The following is a 24095-nucleotide window of genomic DNA, read 5'->3' on the forward strand; positions in this document are numbered from 1 at the left end:
TGCTGCTACCTTTCCCAACAACAAACATCATTTTCTGCTTTGGCAGCAATGAAGAAAAATGACACACCCCATTTGGAATGAAAAATGATTTATGAGCATCATTGTTAAACATCACACCAGACTCTGCAGTGAGAAGCAGGCACACTAATATCTGTAAATAAATACATGTTTTGTTAAAAGCATTAATAAAACTTAATAAAAATTACAAGCAATACTTCCATATTTCTAGGTACCATATAATATTATAATTTAGATGTGGGCTCTGCGGTCACTAATCCATTTGAAAAAGGGTCTTTTAACTAAAAATGTTTGAAACCCACTGTACCACATGACAGGCTCGAGGAGTCAAACGGCCTCCTCCTGTTCCTAACAACAGATTTGACGGGCTGAATGGCCTTACTCCTGTCTGGGGCAAGGCTGCAGGGTGTGGAGGGGTGGTGTGGAGGGGTGGTGTGGAGGGGTGGTGTGGAGGGGTGGTGTGGAGGGGTGATGTGGAGGGGTGGTGTGGAGGGGTGGTGTGGAGGGGTGGTGTGGAGGGGTGGTGTGGAGGGGTGGTGTGGCGGGGTGGTGTGGCGGGGTGGTGTGGCGGGGTGGTGTGGCGGGGTGGTGTGGAGGGGTGGTGTGGAGGGGTGGTGTGGCGGGGTGGTGTGGCGGGGTGGTGTGGCGGGGTGGTGTGGCGGGGTGGTGTGGCGGGGTGGTGTGGCGGGGTGGTGTGGCGGGGTGGTGTGGAGGGGTGGTGTGGCGGGGTGGTGTGGCGGGGTGGTGTGGCGGGGTGGTGTGGCGGGGTGGTGTGGCGGGGTGGTGTGGCGGGGTGGTGTGGAGGGGTGGTGTGGAGGGGTGGTGTGGCGGGGTGGTGTGGCGGGGTGGTGTGGCGGGGTGGTGTGGCGGGGTGGTGTGGCGGGCTGGTGTGGAGGGCTGGTGTGGAGGGCTGGTGTGGAGGGCTGGTGTGGAGGGCTGGTGTGGAGGGCTGGTGTGGAGGGCTGGTGTGGAGGGCTGGTGTGGAGGGCTGGTGTGGAGGGCTGGTGTGGAGGGCTGGTGTGGAGGGCTGGTGTGGAGGGCTGGTGTGGAGGGGTGGTGTGGAGGGCTGGTGTGGAGGGGTGGTGTGGAGGGGTGGTGTGGAGGGGTGGTGTGGAGGGGTGGTGTGGTAGGGGTGGAGAATGAGGATGAGGTAAACTCCTGGTACCCAAAGTAACATTACACTTGATTTTACTGCTCCCACTGTACATTGTTTCTTTAATTGAACTAACTTTCCTCCATCAGTTCACTATCTGTCTTCCGTATACCTCCAAAAGCACCTGCATTAAAGGTGCTAAATGAATGCAATTGTTGCTACTTGTTGAGAAAACATTGACAGATAATACCGATGACATGCCAGCGCTGTATAAGTAGTGTAAAAATGAGAGGTTTCCTACCTTGTCAGTCCTTCTTCATAGAGATAAACCACCAAAGGATCGTAGGACGTCACCAGGACGTATAAGCGCACATCAAACTTGAAGTCTGCAAATGGTGAAAATAAAGTAAGTAACTCCACACTGAGATACATTGTCCTTTAACTCAGAATACAGTTGACTCAGCTTTCTCTTACTGGCCGACTGGTTCAGGCGGCAACACACTTGCCTCCGAGACAGAAGGTAGTAGGTTCAACACGCAAGGCACATGATGAAACTCCAGGGCAGTCGTGTGAGAATCAAGGCCCAGTCTACTGGCTCATATGGACATTTAAGATCCCTCAGCACTATTGGAAGATAGGTTCACCTGGTGCCCTGACCAACAATCATCCCTCAACTAAGATAACCTGTGACAAAGGTCCTCCATCTTCTTTGCTGTGTTTGCTGACATAACACCAGTTGATGTACTTGGAATGCAATTCATTGCCTGTGAAGATTTGGAGTGAAGATTTCCTCTATGCATTCACATGAAGCAACATCAAAAACATATTTACAATTTGATTACACACATCATATCCCCCATCATTATCCTATATTCCTCAGGAGCAGATTTGGAAAATCAGTCTTATGATTTAACATGGGATATTTTACATCATGCCTCAAATGAGGGATTCTGCTCATCATGTTCCATATATAGAACAAGTACAACAAACGAGAAATGACCATTCCACCCATCATATCCCCTTCTACAGGCCCTATAGAATATAACTAAGGGGGATAGGAATGCTGAGATCAAAGGTTTTCGCAATCATGAAAAGAGAGTGAAGAAGAAAAGTATTTGAATAACATGAGGGTCAATCATTTAAAATTCGCATTAAGAGTGTGTGAGGCGAGGGGTTTGGAGAAATTTCTTGGGGCAGAGGATTGTAGGTGCAGGGAATACTTCACCACATGGACTGGTAGAGGCAGAGACCATTGCTCCATTAATGGAAAATTGAATATTTGATGCAAAGGGCATCAGGAGGGCACAAACAGTGGAGTTAGTTCTGCATTGGCTTAGCAAAGAGCTGACAGAGACAAACCGGGCCAAATGGCTTCCTTCTGATATAAGCAGAAAAACTTGTCTGAATAAAACATCTTCAGAGAAGATGTGAAAAAAAATTTTTTTTAAATGGCGGTCAAGTCAAGGAAGGAGATACAGGGAGAGATAACAAAACTTGCTCAAGAAGGTGGCTTCCAAGGATGGTCTTCAAGTAAGAGAGAGATATTGGAGAGGAGAAGTTTAAGGAGGAAATTCTACAGAACGAGATCTAAGTATCTGAAGGTGGACTTAAAGGAGGAGGGGGAAAAATGCATGAGGGTGAAATCAGAGGAACGGATAGTTTGGAAGGCAGTTGTAGGGCTGGAGAAGTTTACAGAGAGAAGGGTGGTGAGCCCACGCAGAGGTCAAGAGGTGTAGCAGAGAGGTAGAATTAGATGTTATCAACATACAAATGAAAACTGACCGCAAATCTGTTGGTGATGTTAAGAAACAGCCTGCTTATGTGGAAGATGAAGGCATCAAGGATGAATCAAATTCAGGGCAACAATGAATGGACAATAAAAGATGGCCTTGCCAACAATGCCCACATCCCAAAAATGAATAGAGAAAAAAAGGATGCAATGCATGGTGCAGCAACATGAATGGAGAGTTTAGTGGAGAGTATTAGCTCTTTTCAAACCAGTAGCTTGTTACAATTGGCCTAGGCTACAGAGGGAAATTTATCAAAAGATGATAGTAAATGCCCCATTCACGCTGTTATGCCATATACTTTTCCCTGAATGTCTTGCTCCTAATCATAGGTGGAAAGAACATTAAAATCTGTTAACTGAGGAAATTGCTGGGCGCTGATCATACAGCCATCAGAGCTGATGGGTCTAACAGTCCTGCTCCCTCAGTGTCCATGCAAGCCTATAGCCATGGAAAAATACAGTGGGTTACGAAGAAAGCACTTAATTGTGTATTTGCAATTTAAGAAGAACAAGACAGGGTGACCAAATAAAGCCAAAAAAGTGAAGTACAGGCTACTGAAAAGGATAACTTACCATCAATTAGCAGCGGAGAGCGGATGTAACGTGAAACTAGGATACTCTCATCTGTTGCAATCTGGCTGGGCTAAAACATTGGAAAGAAAAATAAGAAACAAGGTTTGAGTGCAGTACAATGAACTGGTACCGAATGGTTAGGGAAGTACACTTCAGTAGACAATCATTTAATATTTGTTGGCCAGTCTCAGTCCTGGGAGAAGCATTTAGGTCACTGGAGTTACAGCATTCTGGTTAGACATATCAGGAGTGCTGTGTCCAGCTATGGTCACTGGGACGCAAGGCCCGGAGGCTGATCACAAAAAAGGTACAAGGCTGATCCCCAGTGTCAGAGGGACGGGGTTATGAGGAAAGACTGAAGAAACTTGGTGATTAAGCTTTAAGAGAATGTGACTGAGGCGTAAGCTTACCGAGGTACAGGAAAGGGAGATCCAGAGCACAACCGCCAGCCATGGTTCAGGCTGCGCCCTCTCACCTGCCCAGGTCGACATTTATCCCTCAATTTTCATCAAAACAGATCATCTGATCATTATCACATTGCTGTTTGTGGGAGCTTGCTGTGCACATATTGACTGCCACGTTTCCTGTATTACAGTGATAACAACACTTCAAATTTTCCTCATTGACTGTAAAGTGTTTTGGGATACCCTGAGGTTGTGCTACAGAAATGCAACTCTTTCTTTTCTCTTTAAACTAAAACATGACACTACAGCAAGAGGTCACAGGGTCAAACTTGGGCAAGAGAGATTTAGGACTGAGGGTGTAACAGCCAAGCTATCCTCATTGAATGTCCATAGGGATGGACTTTCCTCCATGAGTCAGGAGCAGGAACCCCGACGAAGGGAAGGCATACAAGCAGGACATCAGCGTTAGGCCCCCACCACCATCGAGTTTGGGACACAAGGCAAATTGTAACACCCGCAGTTTTATCCCTTCCGAGTTAGGCTGACTCAACAGAGACTGGCAAAATCTAACCTATCATTTCACTGAGCTGTGGGGATTGTGGGGGGGGCTGGAGGGGGAGGTCAGGTCCACAGCAGTTAATAAATCATCAGCTTTCCCCCACTTCCCTCATTCCATTCACAAACACTTACATTCGTGACCAGGTAGACTCCACGGCCCCTAGAAGATGCCACGGGTTTAACAATCCATGGTCCCTTATCCTTTGTATGTGCAGCTTTAAAAAAATGTCAACAATTATCAACAACTTCTGATTAGTTCCAACTAGAACTACAGTATCAATAGAACTCTAATTTTAAATAAGGCAACCTAATCAAACTGGTCTCCAGGGTGGAAACCAACCAGGAGCTGGGGCCTAGGGCAGAAACCAACAAGGAGCTGGTCCAGGAACGTAACCCAATTAGAAACTGGTGTATCTGATGGACTCTTATTAGGAAACACTCCAGTTCTGAGTTGATCTAATTGAAGTCTTCATATTTGAGAAGTTGTTCCAGGTGAATTGTTCTCTTTTGTTCCATGGTTCAAATCCCTGGGGTGCACGTTAACAGTGAGGAATAAAAATAGAAATATGAAATAAGTTATCAGGAAAGGACACTAAAGCAGACAGTATAAATGGGACCAAGGAACAAGTAGATTAGTCTCAAGAAAGAGATTGGGTCAATGGAAATGATAAGGAGGTCAAGTTAAGCTGATCAAAGAGGACCAGTTTGCTGGGCATCCTGACCATTCTTTTGAAGAATGGGCAATGATGAAAGGCACCATCATTGCCATCTGCATGCCATTGGCATCAACACATGTGCACCAAAAGCCTGGTACGACCACGGTGTTGGGATGAGGGCTCAGCAGCAGTTTCTAAACAGCAAGCTCCCTAAGGCAACCAGGCCCTTGGACAGAGCACACAGAATTGCTAAGCAGAGGCTTAAATTTCCCTTATCCCTGGAGGTCCGTGTGGGAATAGAAAACCTTATAAACAGAAAAAACAATGAGACCATCATCCTTGTCCGATCTGGCAGCAGAAAAAGATGGTCAGGTAGAGAGTGCCTGTCCCTTCGGCAGCACCGAGGACATGAAGTGAGGGCCAATCAAGTCCACGCCACACCATTCCCTGTCAAAATCCTCGCTTTTCTCCAGCCTCAGGATGTAGATACTTATTGTCCTTTCCTGGTTGCCCTGAGAAGGTGATGGTTGGCCTTCACCTTAAACCAGTGGCTTTTGTGTAACCGAGTTATCTTGTTAGGCAATTTCAGAGGTTAGTTAGGGGTCAAGCATGTTGGTGTGGACCTGGAGATACATATAGGCCCAAACCAGGTAAGAATGGCAGGTTTACTTCTCCAAAAGGCATTAGTGAACCAGTTAGGTTTTTCCAATAATCTGGTCATAGTCACTTTTATTGTTAGCTGATGTAAACTGAATTCAAATTCTCAGGATTCCATGGTAGGGTTTAAACACCACTTTCTCCAGATTGACTGCATCAGTAACATAATCACAAACTAACACAGGCCTGATGCTGCGCCAGAGAGAGCATCATTTGGATTCGACTACATTGTGATTCTGTGTAAGATCCTTACTCCACAATTCCTGGTACTCAGAGGGGAGGATGTAAGCCTGGGGTACAATGTTGAAGTGTTTGAAACCATGGGTTTGCTGCATGCGTTGGATATTTTTGTACAGACGATCCTTCCTGGTTAATTCATAGGATCTGGAACAAAGGAAATTGAATGGTATCAATAAAGAACCATGTAAAAGAAAAATCATACCTTCGGGTAGGTTTTTTCCCAGCATAACGTCACGGGTGTAACCACCGCTAATGGGGACTACACTCTTGACTTTCTGGCAGATATTCTACAGCTCACGTGGAGCAGCTCATAGTGAAATGAACCTACACTGTTTCTCAAAGACAGCAGGAAGCGACAGGTTACACACTGGAAACGGTGATCAAAAGTGAGACTGAAGTGCTGGACTGAATTTTGTGACAAATGGAATGAGAAACAGTAATATTCATGTTAGTTGTTGTCAGTATGTTAAAAAAGTTTGCTTTTTTAAGGTTTTTAACTAGATGTAAAATCTAACTCCATCTATCTGCAGGTTTGTGGCAGTGTGCAGGTTGCTTTCAATCACAAAACATCTCAATGGTTAAGTAGGATCACAGAAAATTAACCAGTTTTCCTGAATGCTGGAAATACACACTCTTTAAAAAAAATTATTCATTTACAGAATATGAGCGTCGCTGGCTAGGCCAGCATTTATTGCCCATCCCTAGTTGCCCTTCAGAAGGTGGTGGTGGTGAGCTGCCCTCTTGAACCGCTGCAGTCCATGTGGCGTAGGTACACCCACAGTGCTGTTAGGGAGGGAGTTCCAGGATTTTGACCCAGTGACCATGAAGGAACGGCGATATATTTCCAAGTCAGGATGGTGAGTGGCTTGAAGGGGAACTACCAGGCGGTGGTGTTCCCATGTGTCTACTGCTCTTGTCCTTCCAGGTGGTCGTGGGTTTGGAAGGTGCTGTCAAAGGAGCCTTGGTGAGTTCCTGCAGTGCATCTTGTAGATGATACACACTGCTGCTACTGTGTGTCGGTGGTAGAGAGAGTGAATGTTTGTGGAAGGGGTGCCAATCAAGTGGGCTGCTTTGTCCTGGATGGTCTCAAGCTTCTTGAATGTTGTAGGAGCTGCACTCATCCAGGCAAGTGGAAGTATTCCATCACACTCCTGACTTGTGCCTTGATGGTAGACAGGCTTTGGGGAGTCAGGTGGTGAGTGACTCGCCACAGGATTCCTGGCCTCCGATCTGCTCTTGTAGCCACAGTATTTATATGGCTAGTCCAGTTCAGTTTCTGGTCAATGGTAACCCCCAGGATGTTGATTGAGGGGGATTCAGTGATGGGCATGCCATTGAATGTCAAGGGGCAATGGTTAGTTTCTCTCTTGTTGGAGATGGTCACTGCCTGGCACTTGTGTGGCATGACTCTTACTTGCCACTTGTCAGCCCAAGCCTGGATATTGTCCAGGTCTTGCTGCATATGGACAAGGGCTGCTTCAGTATCTGAGGAGTCATGAATGGTGCTGAACATTTGTGCAATCATCAGTGAACACTCCCACTTCCAACCTTATGATGGAAGACAGGTCAATGATGAAGCAGCCGAAGATGTTTGGGCCTAGGACACTACCCTGAGGAACTCCTGAAGCAATGTCCCAGGGAGGAGATGACTGACCTCCAACAACCATAACCATCTTCCTTCGTGCTAGGTATGACTCCAACCAGTGGAGAGTTTTCTCCCCGATTCCCATCAATTCAAATTTTGCTAGGGCTCCTTGATGCCACACTTGGTCAGATGCTGCCTTGATGTCAAGGGCAGTCACTCTCACCTCGCCTCTGGAGTTCAGCTCTTTTGTCCATGTTTGAAGTAATGAGGACAGAAGCTGAGTACATACAAACAAGGGGGCAGGGGTAGGCCATTCAGCCCCTTGAGCCTGCTGCGCCATTTAACAAGATCATGGCTGATCTGATAGTATATCCTCTTCACAAATTCCTTTGCTACCTATCTTTGTGTCATCAGCAAATTTGGCAACCATCCCATCCATCCCTTCATCAAAGTCATTGACATAAGTTGTAAACAGTTGAGGTCCCAGCACTGATTCCTGTGGCATGCCACTCGTTACATCTTGCCAACCTGAAAAAGATCCATTTAAGCCTACTCTCTGCTTCCTGTTAGCCAGCCAATCTACAATCCACGCCAACATGTTCCCCCCTATACCATGAGCTTTTATTTTCCACAATAACCTTTGATGTGGCACTTTATCAAATGCCTTCTGGAAATCTAAGTACAGTACATCCACCGGTTCCCCTTTATCCACAGCACATGTTACTTCCTCAAAGAACTCCAATAAGTTGATTAAACATGATTTCCCTTTCACAAAACCATGTTGACTCTGCCTGATTACCTTGAACTTATCCAAGTGCCCTGCTGTAACTTCTTTAATAATAGCTTCTAACATTTTCCTTATGATAGATGTTAAGCTAACTGGCCTGTAGTTTCCCACTTTCTGTCTCCCTCCCTTTTTGAAGAATGGAGCTACATTTGCTATCTTCCAATCTAATGGAACTGCAGCTCAAGCAATTTACCCAGTACCACTTCACTGGCAATTGTAATTTTCCCAAGTTCCTCAGTCCCTCCCATTTCCGGATTTATAGTTGCTTCTAGGATGTTACTTGTATCCTCTATAGTGAAGACTGATGCAAAATACCTGTTCAGTTCATCTGCGATTTCCTCGTTTTCCATTATCAATTTTCCTGATTCACTTTCTATAGGACCAACGCTCACTTTGTTCACTTTTCTTTTTTAAATATTTATAGAAACTTTTACTGTTTTTATATTTCTGCATAGTTTTCTCTAGTACTCTAATTTTTCCCTCCTTATTAATCTTTTAGTCGTCCTTTGCTGTTCCTTATATTCTGTCCAATCTTCTGGCCTTCCACCTATCTTTGCACAATTATATACTTTTTCTCTAAGTTTGATACTATCTTCCTCCTTTCTAGTTAGCCATGGATGGTGTGTCTGTCCCTTGGACTTTATCTTACTCATATATACCTCTACCTATTCTATGTATCCTGAAATATCCCCTTAAATGTTTGCCACTGAATCTCTATTGACCAATCCCTTAACCTAATTTGCCAATTCACTTTAGCCAGCTCTGCTTTCATACCCTCATAATTGCCCTTATTTAAGTTTAGAAACAGTTTTGGACATATTCCTCCCTCCCTCCGAATGCAAAATTCAATTTTGCAATGTAAAATGCAATTATGGTCACTGCTATCTACGGGCGCCTTCACTACGAGATCATCAATTAATTCCATCTCGTTACACAATACCAGGTCTAGTATAGCCTGCTCTCTGGGTGGTTCCAGAACATGCTGTTCTAAGAAACTATCCCAGAAACATTCTTTGAACTCATCCAGGCTACCTTTGCCCATCTGACTTTTCCAGTCTATATGTAGATTAAAATTCCCATGATTATCGCCGTGCCTTTCTGACAAGCTCCCTTTATTTCTTCCTTTATGCTCCATTCTACCATTACTATTAGGGGTCCTATACACGACTCCCATAAGTGACTTTCAGGTCCCAATCCATGTCCTCCTGCAGCCATGTCTCTGTAATGGCTATCAGGTCATATTTATTTATTTCCACATGCACTCTCAGTTCATCTGTTTTGTTTTGAATGCTTCTTGCATTCAGATACAGAGGCTTTAGTTTTATCCTTTTATTCTTTTTATAGCCTCTAGGCTCATCTTTTGATTTACTGTTAGATTGGTACTCTCTATCCCTTCTTGTCACGGTTTGTTTTTCATTTCCTGTGACCCTGGCAGAACCCAAACTGAGCACGTTAGTGCTAACCAAGTGCCACTTGATAGCACTGTTGATGACCTCTTCCATCACTTTACTGATCATCAAGAGTAGACTGATGGGGCGGTAATGGGCCAGTTTGGATTTGTCCTGCTTTTTGTGGACAGGACATACCTGGGCAATTTTCCACATTGCCGGGTAGATTCCAGTGTTGTAGCTGTACTGGAACATCTTGGCTAAGGACACGGCAAGTTCTAGAGCACAAGTGCAATTGCCAGAATATTGTCATAGCCTTTGCAGTATCCAGTGCCTTCAGCCGTTTCTTGATACCACGTGGAGCAAATCAAATTGGTTGAAGACTGGCACCTATGATGGTGGGGGCTTCCGGAGGAGGCCGAGATGGATCATCCACTCGGCACTTCTGGCTGAAGATTGTAGCAAATGCTTCAGCCTTATCTGTTGCACTGATGTAGCACATCATGGATGATGGGGATATTTGTGGAGCCTCCTCCTCCAGAGAGTTGTTTAATTGTTCACCACCACTCACGACTGGATGTAGCAGGACTGCAGAGCTTAGATCTGATCCGTTGGCTGTGGGATCACTTAGCTCCGTCTATCACTGGCTGCCTATGTTTTTTAGGTATGTCTGGCGCTGTTCCTGGCATGCCCTCCTGCACTCTTCATTGAACCAGGGTTGATCCCCTGGCTCGATGGCAATGGTAGAGTGGGGTAATATGCCAGGCCACGAGGTTACAGATTATGGTTGAATACAACTCTGCTGCTGCTAACGGCCCACAGTGCCTCATGGATGCCCAGTCGAGTTGCTAGAACCGTTCAAAATCTATCCCATTTAGCGCTATGGTAGTGCCACACAACATGACGGAGGGTATCCTCAATGAGGCGAAGTCTTGTCTTCACCACAAGGACTGTAAGGTGGTCACTCCTACTGACACTGTCATGCATCTGCAGCAGCAGAAAGGTTGGTGAGGATGTGGTCATGTATGTTTTTCCCTCTTGCTGGTTCCCTCACCACCTGCTGCAGACCCAATCTAGCAGCTCTGTCCTTTAGGACTCAGCCAGCTCGGTCAGTGGTGGTACTGCTGAAACACTCTTGGTGATTGACATTGAAGTCCCCCACCCAAAGTACATTCTGTGCCCTTGTGGCTCCAAGCAGCGTTCAACATAGAGGAGTACTGATACATCAGCTGAGGGAGGGCAGTACGTGGATATCAGCAGGAGGTTTCCTTGCCCATATTTGACCTGATACCATGAGACTTCATGGGGGCTGGATGTTGAGGACTCCCAGGGCAACTCCCTCCTGACTGTATACCACTGTGCCAGGTCTGTCCTGCCGGTGGGACAGGACATACCCAGGGATGGTGATGATGGTGTCTGGGACATTATTTGTAAGGTATGATTCCATGAGGATGACTATGTCAGGCTGTTGCTTGACTAGTCTGTGAGACAGCTCTCCCAATTTTGGCACAAGCCCCCAGATGTTACTAAGGAGGACTTTGCAGGTGCCGAGGTCAATGCCAGGTGGTCCGTCCAGTTTGATTCCTTTTTATTGACTTTTTAGCAGTTTGATACAACTGAGTGGCTTGCTAGGCCATTGCAGAGGGCATTTAAGAGTCAACCACATTGCTGTGGATCTGGAGTCACATGTAGGCCAGACCAGGTAAGGATGGCAGATTTCGTTCCCTAAAGGGCATTGGTGAACCAGATGGGTTTTTACAACAACTAGACTTCTAATTCCACAACTGTATTGAATTCAAATTCCATCATCTGCCATGGTGAGATTCGAACCTGGGTCCATGGAGCATTACCCTGGGGACTGGATTACCAGTCCAGTGACAATACCACTACACCACTGAGAGCACAGCACAGATTTCTGATCTTCCCCATTTCATTTCAGATATGTTTAATTTCAGCCTTGCACCTTGTTCAATTGGCTTAACGCTAACGAAACATCATCATCATTTCAAAACAATTTGCAAAGAGATTGGGGATATTCATTATTTAGTCAATGATTAACCAGGGTAACAAGTCAGCCTCTCCAGAGAGGTGTTCAAACATCTTGGTGTCTGTGATGACTCCTTCTATCAAGGTGATGAACCCCATTACTTTGTTTTCACACTTTGCAGCTATTAACTTTTGGTTGCTACATTTAAAAACTTCATGTAGCTGAATTCACAGATCTAATTTCACTGCTACACTTGTCTTGAAAAGAATAAGGGGCCTCGTTATTCGTTCTACCAAAATGAACCATCTCAGACTTCACTTTGTTGAACTAATTTGCCATACATACATCCAAATACAAACATGCAAATTAGGAGCAGGAGAAAGCCACTTGGCCCTTTGAGCCAGCTCCACCATTCAAAAAATCAGATCAGCTATGATCTTAAAGCTCATATTCCTGCCTACCCCCCGATAACCTTTCATCCCCTTATCAAGAATCTATCTACCTCTGCCTTAAAAATATTGAAGGACTCTGCCTCAACTGCCTTTTGAGGAAGAGAGTACCCAAGTCTCTCATCCTTCAAGAGAAAAGGTTTTCCTCATCTCTGTCCAAAACGGGCAACCCTTTATTTTGAAACAGTGACCCCGAGTTGAGTTATCTGGTCACTCCGAAAATCTGTTGATATCTTGTATTTTGGTGCAGTCCTCCACGTTATCAGCTAACTAGCCAGCCACTTCCCATCACTGTTTCGTATCATCTGCAAATTCAACACCATAGCTCCAATTGCTGAGCCCAAATTATGTACATTCATGGTGAACAACAGTACTTCCAGCAGCATCCCAGAGGGATACTATTTCCCACTCCCTGCACACCAGAGCACGGACCGGGAAATAACTTCTTGAAGCCAATTCAGGGGTCAGTACATTTCAAAACACCCACAAAGCTTTGTTCCCTTCACAAAATGGAAAGGTGCAGGAGGGTCGGAGGAAACATTACAATAGAAACAAAGATTATCCATAACAAGCAGATTCAACCTGGCGGCAAATTAAACCACAATCAAACAGGTAAATCAAACTTTCAGACAATTGAGGAAGAAATATCACATAGATATGTACCTGGGGAAATGGTTGACTTTCTGAAACTCCAGCAGAGTGCGCAATACATAAGGTTTGAGATGGGAACCTGTCCACATCAGGTTGAAATCATTACTGTTGGGATGGACCTGCACGTAAAGAAAAGGGAAATGTGGCTGCATGAGTACCAACAATCTGTTTTGCAAATTTTGTTTATTAAGGTGAAGGACGTCAGTGCTGGCGAATAAGACACTTTCCCATATTAAAACATATCATCAGCGTCAAACACTGCCAGGTCAGGCACTTTTTTTTCACTCATAGGATGTGAGCTTCACTGGCAAGGGCAGTATTTATTTCCATCCCCAATTTTCCCTGAGAAGGTGGCCTTTTTGAACAGCAACAGTCCATGTGGTGTAGGTCCACCCACAGTATTGTTAGGGAGGAAGTTTCAGGACTTTGACCCAGCGACAGTGAAGGACTGCAATATATTTCCAGATCAGGATGGCGTGCGGCTTAGAGTGGAATTTGCAGGTGGTGGTGTTCCCATGTATCTGCTGCTCATGTCCTTCTAGGTGGTAGAGGTTGCAGATTTGGAAGGTGCTGTGGAAGGAGCCTTGGCGAGTCACTGCAGTGCATTTTATAGGTGGCACACGCGCTGTCATTATGTGCTGATGGTGATGGATGTTTAAGGTAGTTGATGGGGTGCCAATCAAGCAGGCTGCTGTATCATGGTGGTGTTGATCCTCGAGTATTGTCGAAACCACACTCATCTAGGCAAGTGGAGAGTATTCTATCATGCTCCTGACTTGTGCCTAGTGGATGATGGACAGAATTCCCAGTCTATGACCTTCTGTTATAACCACAGTATTTATGTGGCTAAGTTTATAGTCGATTGTGACCCCCAGGATGTTGATTACCAGCTATGGTAATGCTGTTGAACATCAAGGGAAGATGATTCAATTTTCTCTTGTTGGAGATGGTCATTGTTTGAAACTATGTAGCACAAATGTTTCTTGCCACTTATCAGCCAAGGACTTGTTGCACGTGGCCACAGAGTGCTTCATTATCCGAGGGGCTGAAAAAGGAACCAAACGCTGTGCAATCAGAGAAAATTTTTCCTTCTGACTTTATGACAGGAGGAATGTTATTGATGAAACAACTGAAGATGGTTGGTCCTCGGACATTACCAAGGAACTCTTGGGGCAATGTCAACCACAATTATCTTCTTTTGTGATGGGAATGACTCCAACCCATGGAGGATTTTCCCCTTCATTCACACTGACTAGTTCTGTTAGGGCTTCTCGATGCTACACTCAGTCAAACGTTGTCATGATGTCACTCTCACATCACTTCTGGAACTCAGCTTGTATGTTCATGTTTGGACGAAGGTTGTAGTGAGGTCAGGAGCCGAGGGATGCTGGCAGGACACAAACCAAGTGTCAGTGAGGAGGTTACTGTTGACTAAGTGCTGCTTTATAGCACTGCTGACGACACCTTAAATCACTTTATTGACGATTAAAACAGGTTGATGGGGTGGTAATAGATCAGATTTGACTTGTCCTGCTTTTGTGGGCAGCACATACCTGGGCAATTTTCCACATAGCCGGGTAGATGCCAGTATTGTAGCTGTGCTGGAACAGCTTGGCTAGAGGTGCAGCTAGTTCTGGAACACAAGCCTTCAGTACTACTGACAGGATGTTATCGGGGCCCATAACGTTTGCCTGTATCCAGCGCACTCACCCAGTTCTTGATATCATGTGGAGTGAATCGAATTGGCTGAAGACTGGCATCTGTGATTACAGGGCTCAAAGCAGTAGGCTGAAATATGTCATCCATTCTGCACTTCTGGTTGAAAATGGTTGCAAGTGCTTCAACCTCATCTTTTACACTCATGCTGGGCTCTGCTAACATTGAGAATGCAGATGTTCAGAAAGCCTTTTCTGGTTAGTTGTTTAATTGTCCACCACCAATCATGACTAAATATGGCAGGATTGCAGAGTTTTGATCTGATCCATTGGGTGAGAGCGCTCAGCTCTGTCCACAGTATGCTGCTTCCTGTGTTTCACATACACATAGTTCTTCGGTGTAGCTTCGGGCTGGCAACTCATTTTTAGGTATGCCTGGTGCTGCTCTCTCCATTTTCTCCTACACTTCTCACTGAGCCCTGACTTGATGGCAATGCTAAGCTTTGTGGTTACAGATAGTGGTGGAATGCAATTCTGCAGCTGCCAATGGCCTACAATGCCCTATGGAAGCCCAGTTATGAACCGTTGGATCTGTTTCGAATCTATCCCACTTAGCACAGCACAATGGAGGGTGTCCTCAGTGTAAAGTCGGGACTTCATCTCCAAAAGGACTGTGCAGTGGTCACTCCTACCAATACTGTCATGGACAGCAGAAGCTCATCAAGGCTCCTCAGGCAGCACCTTCCAATCCCACAACCGCTTCCATCTAGAAGGACAAAGGGCAGCAGATACATGGGCACCATGGGACATGACTTGCTTCATGTATCTGAGGAGTTGCGAATGGTGCTGAACATTGTGCAATCATCAGTGAACACCCCCACTTCTGACCTTATGATGGAAGAAAGGTCATTGATGAAGCAGCTGAAGATGGTTGGGCCTAGGACACTACCCTGAGGAACTCCTGCAGTGATGTCCTGGAGCTGAGATGATTGACCTCCAACAACCACAACCAGCAGATATATGGGAACACCACCATCCGGAAGATCCCCTCCAAGCCACTCACCATCCTGACTTGGAAATATATCACCGTTCTTTCACTGTCACTGGGTCAAAATCCTTGAACTCCCTTCCTAACAGCACTGTGATGTGCCTACACCACATGGACTGCAGCAGTTCAACCTGATGTTACGAGAGTTCATGGGAATTAATGTTGAAGATTCCCAGGGTACTGTCTCCTGACTACATCAGGCTGTTACTAGACTAGTCTATGGGACAGCTCTCCCAATTTTGGCACAGGTGCCCAGATGTTGGAGAGAAGGACTTTGCAGGTCGACTGGGCTGAGTGTGCCTTTGTCATGTCGAATGCCCAGGCTGATGCTGGCTTTATTCTTGTTACAACTCTTACAGAGTGGCTTGTTGGGCCATTTCAGAGGGAAGTTTAGAGTCAACTTTGTGGTGGGTCTCAGGTTACATATAAAGCAGATCAGGTAAGGACAGCAGAATCCTCCCAGAAAGGACATTAGTGAACCAGAACAAGCCAATAGTTTCATGGTCACCATTATTAATTGAAGAGAACTTTTTATTCCAGATTTATTTAATTAACTGAATTTAAATTCTCCAGTTGTCATGGTGGGATTTGAACTCGTGTCTCCAAATCATTACACGAGGCCTTGGGTTTACTAGTCCAGTTGCATAACTACGATCCCAATGTGCCCTCGTTGTGATGGATCACAGAGTAAAGCTCCATCTACACTGCCCCATATGAACATATGAATTAGGAGCAGGAGGCCATTTGGTCCCTCAAGCCTGATCTGCCATTCAATAAGATTATGACTGATCTAATTGTGGCCTCAACTCCACTTTCTGCCTACCCCCAATAACCTTTGACTCCCTTGTTAGTCAAGAATCTATCCACCTCTGCCTTAAAAATATTCAAGACCCTATGGTGAAGTCCATCAGGACCTGGGGACTTGTCAGCTTTTATTTCTAATAATTTTCTTAGTACCCTTTCCCTGGTGATTGTAATTGTTTTAAGTTTCACCCTCCCATTCACCTCCTGATTCACAATTATTTCCGAGATGTTATTTGTATCTTCTACATAAGACCATAAGACATAGGAGCAGAAATTAGGCCATTCAGCCCATCGAGTCTGCTCCGCCATTCAATCATGGCTGATAAGTTTCTCAACCCCATTCTCCCCGTAACCTTTGATCCCCTTACCAATCAAGAACCTATCTATCTCGGTCTTAAATACACTCAATGACCTGGCCTCCACAGCCTTCTGTGGCAATGAATTCCATAGATTCATCACTCTCTGGATAAAGAAGTTTCTCCTCCTCTCTGTTCTAAAAGGTCTTCCCTTTACTCTGAGGCTGTGCCCACGGGTCCTAGTCTCTCCTACTAATGGAAACATCTTCTCCACGTCCGCTCTATCCAGGCCTCTCAGTATTCTGTAAGTTTCAATCAGATCCTCCCTCATCCTTCTAAACTCCATCGTGTATAGACCCAGAGTCCTCAAACGTTCCTCATACGTTAAGCCTTTTATTCCTGGGATCATTCTCGTGAACCTCCTCTGGACCCTCTCCAGGGCCAGCACATTCTACAGTGAAGGTTGATGCAAAATATCCGTTCAATTCATCCACCATTTCCTTATTTTCCATTTTTAATTCCCCATTCTCACTCTCTAGAGGACCAAAGCTCACTTGACTTATTCTTTTCCTTTTTAAACACCTGTAGAGCTATAAAAACAGCTAGTAAGTTTCTAGCTAGATTTCTCTTGTACTCTAATTTTCCATCCTTATTAATCTTTTAGTCATTCTTTCTTGTTCTTTACATTCTGTCCAATTTTCTGACCTGCCATTCACCTTTGCGAAATTATACATCCCCATCAAACACTCCCAGGGCCAGTACAGCCAGGATTAGATACAGAGTAAAGCTCCCTCTACACTCAGAGTGGTGAATCTTTGGAATTCTCTACGCCACAGGACTGTGGAGGCTCAGTCATTGAGTGCATTCCAGACAGAGATTGATAGATTTCTAGATATTAAAGATATCAAGGGATATGGGGATAGTGTGGGAAAATAGCCAGGATCTAGTTGAGTGATGGATGAGGCCCAAGGGGGGGTGCCAAATGGTCTATCCCTGCTCCTATTTCCTATGTTGCTACGCAGTCCTATCAAACAATCCCAGGGCAGGTACAGCACAGGGTTAGGTAATTAATTTAGCTTCCCTTTGGTAGAGTTTACGCTCTCTCCCAGTTGGCCAGGGCTGTTGAAAGTCCAACCTATGGGCTATTTACAGACTCTGAAGCTTGCCAATTCAGCCTATGAAGCCCAGGCATTTCAGCTCTTTTGGTCCTCTTTGAATTATTTTAGCTCTGGAGGTTTACAAAGGGCTGCTCTTAGTGATGTTATCTCATTATGTATGAATCCTAAATCAAAACACCAAGGTCTGTCAGCATCAGCAATTGGAGATATTTTCAATTTTTTAGGAACATGAACTGAAATTTTAAAGGTATCCTCAACTCTCCTAAGAACGCACAAAGACACAGACAAAAAACTTTGCCTCCGTGTCGGACAGTCATACCCATTTTACTTAAGCCTGAAGAACCTGAGCTCAAGCTGGGGCCTGGAAGTAGATCAAGCTCCCACCCTGCAGGTCTCAAAACAGTGTGGCACGAGGAGCCCATGAAAAAGGAGCAGCAGTCAAAACCCTGATAAACAGGAAAAGGAGAGGTGCCTTCAACTTAACAAACATTATCTTACAATAAAAAAAAGGGAACATACCTCGTGGAAGCCATGCACCGTCAAGATGCTGCGCACCAGCCTGCTCTCAGTGCGTACAATCTTATATGCCAAATGATAGCGTTCTACAACAAGAAAAGGAAAACATCACAATAGATGGGACTGGTATATGATCTAAAATAAATAATGCTAATCTAGCCTTAGCGTTTTATCACAGGAAGTAATGGCAGTTTGGGTTACAATCCACATCATCGCATTGGAGGAGGGGATGCTTAAAGTTAGACCATATGAATATGTGCTGTTGAAAGCAAATGGAAAAATTTGAGAGAGAATATACAACATGTTGGAAAGGAAATATTACCAACATGGAAAAGAGAAAGAGACAAGGAGTGGATGACAGATGAAATACTAGCAATGATGATAGAAAGAGGAAAGAAAATAAACACACCATAGTACAAGGAAATTTAAAGGATTAATTAATAGAGTGCATGCAGGCAGGTTAAAGAGAAATGGCACAGTGAGATGTGTGATGAAGTATTAGAGCTGGAAAGAAATCACAAAATGAGTTATACACCAGAAGGTGAAATCTTTGACAGACAGAAAGGAAGGGATAGCAACTGATTGTAGGTGCATAAAAGACAAAGCTGGTAAAATATTGTTTGAAAGAGATGCAGCAGCAAAAATATGGACAGAATATATAAGTGAATTGTACAACGATCCAAATCAAGGGAGTCCTCAAGATATAGAGGCAAATGAAAGGCCAATCATTATATCATCAGAGGGAAAGGATGTTTTGGAATTGATGAGCACAGGAAAAGCTCCAGGTATTGATGAACAACAGAACATCTAAAAGGCCTTGGAGAAACAGAATTAAAAGTGATAACAGAAATTTGCGGTCAAATATATACCAAAGGATACATTCCAAGTGGCTTGAGATATTTATTATTTGTTAAGTTATTTTAGAAGCCTAAAACAATCAATTTAGACTAAACATTTGAGTCATTTCATTAAAGTAATCTTGAAAGTCATAATAGAAAGAAATAATAAGACATTTGAAGCAGAAATTGATTCAGACCTGGGGTAGGAACAAGAGAAGGAATATTGGATAAATATATAAAAAGTAAATCAGACATTGACATACACTTCAGAGACTATGAAAAATTGTTCTATGGTGTTCATCACCAAAACCTAATAGACGTGGTGCTGAAATGCAACATTAACAGTAAACACATGAGATTTATCCAGAGCCTATATTGGGACCAAATAAGCATCAGGATAGAAGATGGTCAATCAGATATGTTTCAAGTGAAGGGAGGAGTATGGCAAGGCTGTGTGCTGTCACCAAGATTATTCAATCTGTACACAGAACAAATATTCAGAGAATTAGGTGCACTTCCAGGGAGAAGAATCGGAGGCAAAAACAAACTTGTATATGCTGATGACACAGCGCTACTGGCAGAATGAAAAGATGCCCTACAAAAAAAATTATAGATCAAGTAAAATCTAGAAGTTTAGAAAATGGGTTGAGTACGAACATCAAAATGACAAAAACAATGGTAGTCAGAAGGAATACATTAGAAGAAACTAGAGTGAAGATTGAAGTGAATGGTGCCACACTGGAAAAAGTGGATAAGTTTGTCTATTTAGGACAAATGGTAACAGAAGATGATAGATGTGATGCAGAAGTTAGAAGTATAGAGATAGCCTGAAGTAATTTTGTGATGATGAAGGACGTGTTAACAAGAAAATTCAAGCTATTAACAAGGAAAAAAAGCGCATAGGATGCTACATTCTACCCACTTTCCAGTATGCCTCAGAAACCTGAATAATAAGTAAAGACCTGTGGAAGGCCTTTGAAATGTGGATGCTAAGACATATGCTTAAAATCCCATATACAGACCATAAGACAAATGAAGATGTGCTTGAAATTACAAGGTCAAAAAGAACTCTAAAAAAGGTGACATCCAGACAAGAAAACGTCAGTATTTTGGCCATTTGATCAGAGCTGAAAAGCTTCAGAGGTCTCTTCTAGAGGGCAAAGTGGAGGGCAGCAGAAAGAAGGGTCGACTTAGGTGTAGGTGGATGATGGATGGCATAGAGTTGTTGCAGGATGAGCTGCAGTGATGTGTGAGGATGGCACAAGATGGACAAGCGTGGCATACCACGACAGCTGATCTCCTGGTATGAATAGCTACATGCAGCAGCAGTTGCAACAGAAGGCTGGATAGAGGTTTAAGTTAGCTAACAGGAAACAGAGCATTTTGATGGTTCGCAGCTTCCGTAAATGGGTCGTTTTCAGGTTGACAAGTTGTAATTAGTGAAGTGCCACAGAGATCATGCTAGGGCCTCAACTATTCACAATTTATATCAATGATTTTTATGATGGGGGCGAATGCATATTTGCTAAACTTGCTGATGAGACAAAGATAGATAGGAAAGTACGTTGTCAAGAGGGCATAAGAGATCTGCAAAGGGATATAGATGGGTTAAATAAGTGGGCAAAAAAATTGTCAGATGGAATATAATGTGGGAACATGTGAATTTGTCCACCTTGGCAGGAAGAATAGAAAAGCAGCATATTATTTAAATGGAGAGAGGTTGCAGAACTCTGAGGTACAGAGGGATCTGTCCTGGTACACGAATCACAAAAAGTTAGTATGCAGGTACAGCGAGTGATTAGGAAGGCTAATGGAATGTTGCTGTTCATTGCAAAAGGTATGGAATATCAAAGTAGGGATGTTTTGCTACAGTTGTACAGGGCATTGGTGAGACCACAGCTGGAGAATTTGTGTACAGTTTTGGTCTCCTTATTTAAGAAAGGACACGATTGCCTTAGAAGCAATCCAGAGAAGGTTCACTCGACTGGTTCCTAGGATGAGAGGGCATATATCCATTGGAGTTTAGTAGAATGAGAGGCAATCATTGAATATTTTTAAAGCAGAGATAAATAGATTCTTGACTAACAAGGGGATCAAAGGATATCAGGTGTAGGCGGAATGTGGAGTTGAGGCCACAATCAGATCAGCCATGATCTTATTGAAGAGCAGAACAGGCTTGAGGACCGAATGGCCTACTCTTATTTCTAATTCATGTGTTGCACATATGTTTGCATGTTTGTAAGGCAATTCCTGAATATAACAGCATTGTTAGCCAGTTTACAATGGATTGCTTTCTCATTTTGGAAGTTTTTCCCATTTCAAATCATCCTGTTCATGTATTTTGGAACGGACTGCTTAGAGATCAGGATAGTGTAGTTACATAGATAGCGAAGGGAATGGACTAGATGAGTCGAATGACCTATCCCTGTTGTGTAGTTTCTTGTGTTCTTCAGGGCTCTGAATCCTATACAACAGGAAAGAGGGAACAAAAAAAACAGGAGGCATGAAAAGGTTTAAAGGGAAGGACAGGAAAACCGAAGCCATGGTCAAAGAGATTGGCTGTTAAGGAGGCTTTGAAAGCCAGAGAGAGAAGTATCAAAGTGGACTGTTTTTTCAGAGTTCCAGAGACCAAAGGTCCTGTGGTTAAGCTATCAGCTTATGATAGTAGAACAGAACTAAATTCAGAAATGTTAATATTTTCAAGACATCTACACTGTGAATCACATGAAAGTTAAACAATCAATCAAGAATCATGATAAAGGTGGTAATATTTACAATACCAAGTGTTGTTAGATTGCTTCAGTTCACTGTTTGCTTTATGAAACAGATGGATAAAGAGGATTCCACACACACAAACACATGAGGAAAACACTGAATCTTCACCCTCAAAGCTTCTTCTGGAGCACCCTTGTACCAGCTACAGGCAAAGACAACTTTGCTCACTTAACTGCACTGCTTTAATTCCACCTTGGTCAGACAGATGAATGGTTAATCAGTCCTCACGGTAATTATACATACCTCCAACTGAGCGCAAGGTGCTATCCTTCGTTACAATGCCGTCTGCATAAAAAACTAAAGTAGGTACCATCCGATTGCTGCCTGCCCACCGAATGCATGGATGATCCCTGCAACATAAAGCTCATTTTAGAACCGCATCATGCAACAACTCTCTCCATAAAAAATCCCCCCTTCTCAGAATTAAAACAGAAGGCGGCCATTCAACCCATCAGGTTACCTCTTCACCTGGAACTTTCCATTCGGATTTCAATTCCCCTGTTCTTTCTCTCTATCGTTTTATGTTCTTCCACAGAACCAGAGAGTTTACAGGAAGAAACAATTTCGCCTTTCGAATCCATGCAGCTTGTAAACCTAATTGCACAACCATATCGCTCTGTTACAAGCGTTTTATCTCGTCTCCCCTTAAAAGGTATAACGGTCTCTGCTTCAGTTACATTCTGTGAGGAAAGTATTCCATGTTCCAACAACAGTACTCATAATGAAACTTCCTCTTTCCACATGCTCATGCAACATCTATGCTGTAGCAGACAGAGTTCAGTCTGGGGAAATGTGAATTCATCCAAGACAAATCAAAATACTTTCTTTATAGTGAGACACTCAGATCTAGAATCATCAAATCATAACGGCACAGAAGGAAGTTATTCGGTCCATCAATTCATTGCTGCTCTCTGTAGAGCTGCTCTATCCCCACAGCCTTGCGAGTTTATTTCTCTTAAGCACGTATCCGATTTCCTTTTGAAATTACTCATCATCTCCATTTCCACCACCCTTGTAGGCAGTGAGTGCCAGGGCACTGTCATTTCCTACATAAAGTTCTTCCTCACCTCAAAACCACCCCCCCCCCCATCAGCTCATGAAAACAGCTTTTCCTTGTCTACCTTATTCCAAACCTGCCATCATCTTGCACACTTCTATCAAATCTCCCCTCAATATTCTTTGCTCAAGGGAGAACAAACCCAGCTTCTTCAACCAAACCCTTGTGGCTAAAATCCCTCATAACTATTCCGGTAAATCTCCTCTGCAATCTCTCAAGTACCCTCAATGTTCTTCCTAGCGTATGATGACCAGAACTGGCTGCAATGTTCTTGTTGTGGCCAAACCAGAACTTAATAAAGGTTCAGCATATCTTTCCTGCTTTTGTACTCAATGCCTCTATTTACAAAGTCCAAGATCCATATGCTTTGCCAATTAATCTCTCACTATGTCCTACCACCTTCAAAGATCTATGCACACCCAGGTCCCTCTGTCCCTGCACACTCTTTAGAAGTGTGTCATTAAATCTATCTTAACTCTTCCTATTCCTTCTGCATCACCTCACACTTCTCAGCATTAAATTCTATCTGCCAGATGTCTGTCAATTCTACTAGCCTATCCATATCCTGTTCCAGTCAATTTGTATCATTCTCACTGTTTGCCACAAATTCAGGTTTGGTACCATCAGCAATTTTTGAAATTGTACTCTGTATTCCAATATCCAAGTCTTATCAGAATGCCAATTTTTTTTATCCAAGCTGACACTGACCCATCTATTCCACGAATCTCAATTTTGTTAACCGGCCTTTTATGTGGCACTTCATCAAATCCTTTCTTAAAATGCATATAGGCAACATCCACTGCATTCCCTTCATCATCCTTCTGTTACATCAAAAAATTCAATTAGATTAGTTAAACATGATCTGCCTTTTACAAACCCGTGCTGGCTCTCCTTAATTAACACAAGCCTCTCCATGTGTCTGTTGATTTTTTTTCCCTGATTATAGTTTCTAAAACCTTACCCACTACTGGTGTTAAACTGATCACCTTGTTGCTAGAAATGTCCTATATCCTTTCTTGAATAAGGATGTCATATTTGCCCCTCTCCAATCCTATTGCTTCTCCTCCATATCTAGGAAAGATTTGAAGATTATGGCAAGCCCTTCCGCTATCTTCACTCCCACTTCCTTTAGCAATGAGATGCAAGCCATCT

General features: G+C 43.7%; 1 protein-coding gene across 1 annotated transcript in view; it reads right to left on the bottom strand.

The window, feature by feature from the left end:
* The window catches only part of ttll5 (tubulin tyrosine ligase-like family, member 5), a 375463-nt gene that overhangs the window by 337044 nt on the left and 14324 nt on the right, over positions 1 to 24095 (bottom strand). Inside the window, exons 3-6 of the mRNA XM_078561984.1 lie at positions 22130 to 22236; positions 18276 to 18358; positions 12848 to 12954; positions 6007 to 6132 (exon numbers count right to left, since the gene is read on the bottom strand). Coding sequence (XP_078418110.1) covers positions 6007 to 6132; positions 12848 to 12954; positions 18276 to 18358; positions 22130 to 22236 — 423 coding nt within the window. The remainder of the gene's footprint in view (positions 1 to 6006; positions 6133 to 12847; positions 12955 to 18275; positions 18359 to 22129; positions 22237 to 24095) is intronic.

This window comes from Cetorhinus maximus, chromosome 18 (assembly GCF_964194155.1).
Source record: "Cetorhinus maximus chromosome 18, sCetMax3.hap1.1, whole genome shotgun sequence".
Lineage (NCBI taxonomy): Eukaryota > Metazoa > Chordata > Chondrichthyes > Lamniformes > Cetorhinidae > Cetorhinus > Cetorhinus maximus.